The sequence below is a fragment of the Trematomus bernacchii genome, unplaced genomic scaffold (assembly GCF_902827165.1).
Source record: "Trematomus bernacchii unplaced genomic scaffold, fTreBer1.1, whole genome shotgun sequence".
In the NCBI taxonomy this organism is placed as follows: Eukaryota; Metazoa; Chordata; class Actinopteri; order Perciformes; family Nototheniidae; genus Trematomus; species Trematomus bernacchii.
In genome coordinates, this window is record NW_022987614.1 from 1,121,199 (window position 1) to 1,128,438 (window position 7,240).

General features: G+C 39.5%; 1 protein-coding gene across 1 annotated transcript; it reads left to right on the plus strand.

The window, feature by feature from the left end:
* Positions 1 to 1,305: 1,305 nt before the first annotated feature.
* On the plus strand, positions 1,306 to 5,182 carry LOC117483738 (piggyBac transposable element-derived protein 4-like). Its single transcript, XM_034132085.1, has 2 exons — positions 1,306 to 2,360; positions 3,212 to 5,182. Exons 1-2 carry the CDS (start codon positions 2,233 to 2,235, stop codon positions 5,031 to 5,033), a joined length of 1,950 nt encoding a protein of 649 aa, XP_033987976.1. The 5' UTR covers positions 1,306 to 2,232; the 3' UTR covers positions 5,034 to 5,182.
* Positions 5,183 to 7,240: the final 2,058 nt, after the last annotated feature.

Genomic DNA, 7,240 nt, shown 5'->3' on the forward strand with positions numbered 1-7,240 from the left:
TGTCAGCTGTCTCGCACTGTGGATGACGTGCAGACACTCAAAGCCATTTGGCATGTAGGGATGAGATCCCACAGCCCCAGCTTAATTGGATTTTCAAATGCGGTGTGTGTATGTGTGTGTATGTGTGTGTTCATCTGTCTGTGGGTGTATGCACACATGCATTGGTAGCCTGAGTGTTTTCATATGCGTATGAGTGCTTACATCTGACACATAAACCATATCGCTGTCAGGTGAAAACCTCATAAATTATATCCTTTCAAGAGTGGAGGAACACATCCTTGATCTTAAACTGCTTGTGTTTTGAGGTTATCTAATTGATTTCGAAAGGGTTTCATCATCTTAGACTGGTGGAAGATGCACTGAATACTGTACTGGAGTAAAATAAGCAATGGTGGAAAATCCTATGAGTAAACATCATGTTTGCAACATTTTACTTGAGTAATTGTGGTTTATTTTAACTTGGATTTTAGATGTATCAATAATTCCTGTCAGTTATGGTAATGGGGTGTGAAACATGTGCAGACAAATCAAGGATATTCACTTATCTGTAGGAGAAAATGGAAGCAAACCATGAAATGATCCCTAAATATCACTAGGCAGTTCTCTTAATACATCCATACAGTTTGAATAACATGTTGGGGGAGCCGTTCAATGCTCACAGAGTTTTCATATGCAGTCAGGGGGTCCAGAATGTTTTCAGTTTGAGACCTGAAAGATTTTAAGTCTTCCTAGGACCCAAACAAAAATAAATCAAATGCCATACAAATCCACATTTAGTTCACTGATAAAGAACACAGCAAACCAGGACTTTAAAATGTATTTGAATGTTTTTATTTCAGTAGAAAAGTACATTACAACAATAATTGAATTTGCTCATATGTAATGTTAAGTCTATCAATGCCTCATAACAAAAATGCCATCGAAACGGATACTGAAAAATAAGGGTAGAGAAGCAAAAATGGCTCTTCTATCTTCATTAGGAACATTTATTCACTCATCAAAGCATTGTTACGCATTTTACTCAACCATTGATGTTGATCTGATATTAGCTAATAAGATCCAACTTGAAAAAAAATGAATGCCCTGTGAGCAATGTTAGACCGAAATGCACTCAAATATAAAATGTTGTCATTGTGTAAAATGTTAGTTTTGTATGTTGAAGGTTTCAGTCATTAGCAAGTACCTGGTTTGTCTCAATATACATTATGAAAAATCCCATATGTAAACATTTCAAATGAAATCTTTAGGCTATATAAACATAAAGGCAATGTGTTTAACCTGTTACGCTCCGCCCCCCCGGTACCGGGCGGAAAAACGCGTCACGGCAGGAGACAGCGTCTGGGGGCTTCTTAATATTTAAAAACCTATGAATGTCTTATACTCAATAAACGGGAAAAAACTCAGCTACCTGACGATACAAGCCATTTTTACCGAAACAAAACACAAGTCTCACAAGAAGCGTTAGCATTAGCCCTTAGCCAAAACGGGCAAATGCTACTTCCGGTGCTAACTAGCAAAAACGATCTTTATACCTTCATATTATCTGCACAAACTACACATAATCTGAAAGCTGATACTCCACTGATTATTTTGATATAAGTATCATCACTGGAGGACACAAACTCACTGAGCTAGCAGCCAGAACAGAGCAAGAAAAGAACAACAGTTTTCAAAACCGTAACAATAATTTTGTCTTACCGTTGCTGTTTTGTGATCAAAAGTCGTGTTCAAGGGAATAAAAACGCTGCTCAAGGTTAATCCAAAGTCTCTTAGTCCTTTTAGAATTGGTCCTGATAATCTATCATTACATTCATGGCAGCAGAGTAGGTATAAAGTTTTGCAGTCCGGCACTGATGCTGTCTCCCACGAGGTATACGCACAGCTCCCCCTCCTCCACGTAGTTGTTTAGCCGGTTTTACTAACTGCAGCTCGATCCTATTGGCTCTAAAGTTTCAAAAAAGGTGTCAATCACCCAAATCGACCAATGGGTTCCAGAGTTACGATCCTGCGTAACATAAATTATGCCAGCTCCAGCCACATTACGCAGACGACGCAGCAGCAGCAGCACCTCCAGCAGCACCGGAGGAGCAAACGAACGAAGCGACGAACACAGTGAACAGAGAACACAGAGACAACAGAGAAAACCGAGACGACAGCATAACATAATATTATTATTATATATAAGGACAAGGACAAGGATTTATTTGATTTTAGGACTTATTTGAGCAAATAATGCCACCCAGAAAGAGGCTGTACAAGCTTGAAGATGCCGTGGAAATGGTGTTCGCTGACTCTCCGTCAGAAGATGAGGATTTACTTGATTTGCCACAATCAGACCCGGATTATGAACTTCGGGAAAGGTATGTACTCTCTCTGTTTGTGTCTATTAGTTATGTATTTGGTGTAATCTATAGTAATTCCACACTCGCAAAAGAAAAAATGGACGCCGCTTTGTTCTCGCGTAATCGTTCTGAGAGTCGAAAAACAATGGGAAGATGCGTGTTGGTGAACACGCATCAATAGATTAATTATAAATAAATAAATTATTAATTAAAACAGTATATAAATAAAGCTGTATTGTATATCAACGCAGTCTATAGGCCTACTGTACGCGAAATGGATGCCGTTTTGTTGTAAACAATGGGAACACGTGTTGGTGAACACTTATCAATAGATTAATTGTATTTCGTCACTATAACACGGCAGTATATAAATAAAGCTGTATTGTATATCATATATATATATATATACTGTTATTTCACACACGCTAAATGGAGGAATTATTTCTGATTTGAGTTACATTTTTGAAAGAATAAGCCAGTGAAGTAATCGATTTGTTTTTCCCACAGTGTTGGTGAACACGTATCAATAGATTAATTGTATTTCGTCACTATAACACGGCAGTATATAAATAAAGCTGTATTGTATATCAACGCAGTCTATAGGCCTACTGTACGCGAAATCGATGCCGTTTTGTTGTAAACAATGGGAACACGTGTTGGTGAACACTTATCAATAGATTAATTGTATTTCGTCACTATAACACGGCAGTATATAAATAAAGCTGTATTGTATATCATATATATATATATATATATATATACTGTTATTTCACACACGCTAAATGGAGGAATTATTTCTGATTTGAGTTACATTTTTGAAAGAATAAGCCAGTGAAGTAATCGATTTGTTTTTCCCACATTTTTCACAGTGAGTATGACGAGTATGATATGGCTTCTGGATCACAGCCATCAACATCTGCCTCATCCGAGCTACGACGTGCATCAGATCAGCATACAGTTGCCCCAGAGCCATCAACATCCAAGCTACGTCGCCGGATGTCTGCACCTGTACTAACTCAGCCTCCCTCTGCATCTTCTGATTCGGAACCATCATTTGAGCTGCCCAGCAAAAGAAAAGCATCGAAAAAAGCTGTAAATCTCAGAAAGCGTGGCCGAGGTCGAGGTAGGTCTTCCTCTTCCAGAACGACAGAGGAAGAACTCGGGTGGCACAACAAAGAGGACAATGACGAAACACCAGAGCCACTGAGGTTCATGCCTGCCAGGGTCCCAGGGCCAGCGTTGGACACCACTGCACAATGGTCTCCCCTTCAGCTTTTCAAACTATTTTTTAGCCATGCCGTGGTTCATACAATCATTGCCAACACAAACACAAAGGCCCTGTATCAATTGCAGGCTGGAAAGAAGTACCCTTGGAAAGTGCTGACTTTCAAGGATTTTTATATTTTCCTGTCCATTGTCATTTTCACAGGCCTAGTTATCGTTCCCAACCAAGCGGACTACTGGAGGACATCATTTCCATATAATTTCAAATTCCCAGGTGATACGATGTCCCGGCAACGCTTCCACGCCATCCTGTGGTCATTGCACATGAGCGACCCGAAAGAAGACGAAGAAAATGATCGCAAAAGAAACACCGCAGAGTACGATAGACTTTTCAAGATAAAGCCCCTGTACACTGAAATCACTGCTGCCTGCAAAGCACATTTCCAGCCCCATCAAAACATATCAATAGATGAAAGGATGGTCGCCTCCAAAGCCCGCATAAGCTTGAAGCAATACATGAAGAATAAGCCAACAAAGTGGGGTTACAAGCTGTTTGTGCTGGCGGATTCCTCCACGGCATACACATGGAACTTCTTTGTGTACACAGGGAAGAGTGAGTTCCTCTCAGGCCAGGGACTCAGCTACTCCTCCGTGGTCGACCTTCTGCCTTTCCCTCTGCTCGGTGGGGGCTACACACTCTTTGTGGACAACTTTTACACAAGCCCTGCCCTCTTTGGGGATTTGTTCGCAAAAAACATTGGCTGTTGTGGGACCATTCGAAAAAATCGAGTTGGTTTTCCACAGACTGAGTTGAACGACCTTCCGAAAAAGGCTGAAAGGGGAGATATGCGTTGGATAAGGAGAAGCAAGCTCCTGTTCATAAAGTGGATGGACAGCCGTGAAGTGACCATGTGCTCCACAGTGCATGCAGCCTTCAGTGGACAGACTGTCAGGAGGAATGTGAAACGGGCTGGTGTGTGGCAGACCAAGATTGTTACCGTTCCTGACGCTGTGGTGGACTACAACAGAAGCATGGGCGGCGTGGATGTGTCCGATGCTTTGATTGGGTACTACAGCGTTCTCCGCAAAACCATGAAATGGTACAAGACATTTTTTTACCATTTTCTGGACATTGCCGTGGTCAACAGCTTCATTCTCTACAAGGAGCTGCACAAGATGAGGGTTGACGTGATGAACCCACACACCCAGAAGTCCTTCAGGGAGCAGCTTTGTGCAGAGTTGAGGGGTGATGTCCCTGCAGCACCACCACCACTCCCCCCATCATCACAGGTATGCATGCCCGCGTATTATGGGGAAGATGCCACCGCGCTCAGGAGGTACTGCAGGAGGTGCTCTGAGGCTGGCAACAAAACGGTAAAGACACCTATATACTGCACTAAGTGCCTGATCCCTCTGTGCCTCACTTCAAAGAAGAACTGCTTCAAGGCGTGGCACACCTCTGACTGAACACTTTTTCTTTTTGTGTACATTTTTGCTTTTTTTTTTTTTTGCGAGTGTTTACAAAAAAAATGCTTGTGGTTTTATTTAGGTTTTAGTGTAGTTTTATTTTATAGTGTGTTGTGTAAATAAATCTGCTCCTGTTGGAGACAAATTTATCCTATGTTTCCTAATTTTTATTGTGCAAGTAAACCTTCCTAGAAGTGTTAGTCGGGTGATAAACATGTAAGGACTGTGGAAAAGTCCATACACAGACACACACACACACCATTTACATTAAAAAAATAAATGTAATTTAAAAAAAAAATAAATATATATTATTTTAAAATTATTGAAATTTTTTTTTTATAGAAAAACACGGAATGGATGGAATGAATACCTATAGTGATAATAAAATGATTTTTACGGTATGGTACCTGAAAAAGGTCAAATGGCACTGATGGTATCCAAACGTGCCCAAATGTGCCCAAAGGTTAGTCCGCCTGGACTTTTTTTTACTAATCCTCTCTAAAAAGGTCAAATTTCACTTGTTTTGCCTCAATCTTGATACAGGGTACTTATTATATGTTATACTTTGGATTCCTAAAGCTTTTAGTCTACTAACCCATCATCCAAGGGTGGTTTTCACTATAAGTAATGGGTTTTCTTTAGGCGGAGGTAAGAATTTACCTTTTTTTACTATGTTCCATCTGAATTTACTCTGACTGAGAAAAATCTATATTGATTCTGACACTTCTACATCCAACTCACAGATGTAACCTTGCTTTGATAAAATAAATTATTCATATAACCCTTTTAGAAGTTAAGTTATAGTCATTTGTTTTGGGCATGTCATTTTCGAGCCTGAAACCTGAAAAACAGGCTCGGGGCTTAACAGGTTAAATAAAACAAGCATGAACACGAGGTCTTAAAAAAGGTGAAATGGTGAATGTTAAATGTTAATCTGCAAAGTAACAGTATACCTTTTCTATAGTAAAAGCTCAAAATTCCTCTTTATAATGTAGCACAAGGATCAAAAAAGTGTTCATATATTCAAGTAAAGAAACAAAACCTTAGTCTGTGGAAGAATCATCAATGAATTAAATTATCTAAATTGAAAATGGTTTGTTTCCACACCAACAGCAATGTGTGTTTATACTTTCCTATTCCCCACGTGCATGTGTTCGCTCTTGCATGCATTTGAGTTCATAAACCCTAAAATGAAAGGTATGAGATAGCTGGATGGAAGTTTGCCAGCGTGTGAGATAGAAGTGGATGCTCCACTGCCTCTCGGAGAGACAAGGCAGCCGACGTCTCGTCTGAATTCTCTGAAAACAGCGCAACCCTCTCCGGATTTCACCTTCCCTGTTGACTCCAAACAGGAAAGTGTGCCCAATGGCAGGAGCTTCCCCGCTGATAGGTTTTCAGACTGTGATCATTCACAGTGTGGAGGAAGAGGTCTATTTTTCATTGAAGATTGAACGGCTAGACAGGGGAAGTAATATATTATACACTTTCTTTTCTACTTAGGAAAAAGACTCCCATATGCAGACAACAGAAAATGTGAAACAGATCCACCGTACGTTTTCAATCTCTTTCAAACTCTCATAAAAGTGTCTGTTTTAATAGAATATTCAACAGGTTGTGGAAAGTTTCAGCAGACGTGAAAATTAATTTATGACACTCCGATTTTCTATAATCTAAAGAAGAAACAGTGATGCGTGAAACCAGAACATCCTAAAAAACCCGTAAAATGACCTAGAAAGATGTTTTCTTAGAACGGCAGAGACAGTGGAAAACATTTCAATATGTGATCGTTCACAGCGAAAAGAAAGGAGGATAGAATATTTAATGTGATCTGCAAAACTAGGAACTAAGACTTTAGAAACATAAGAATAACAAGCGCAAATTCAGGTTGTGTTCAAAGAATAAAAGTTACATTTAAAGTTTATATCGACAGCGACTAGTAGACGCGAAAGGTTGTTGGAAGTAAGGCAGAACATTGGTAAGAACAATACTTTGCAAACACCTAATTTCCCCAGAGGAGATTGTTCTTGAAGGAAAAATAGTATTTGATCTCTTTTCAAATTTAAGAAATGTTTATATTTTCATGACAAAAGCCTCTTTGGGTTGTGTGAATAATAGCTGTCCCTTTATTTAAAGCAACAGTAAGAGTAGTGCCAAAGTTTGTCAGAGTTTAAAATGATTAAATGTGCACTAAAGTATCGTTAAATTAG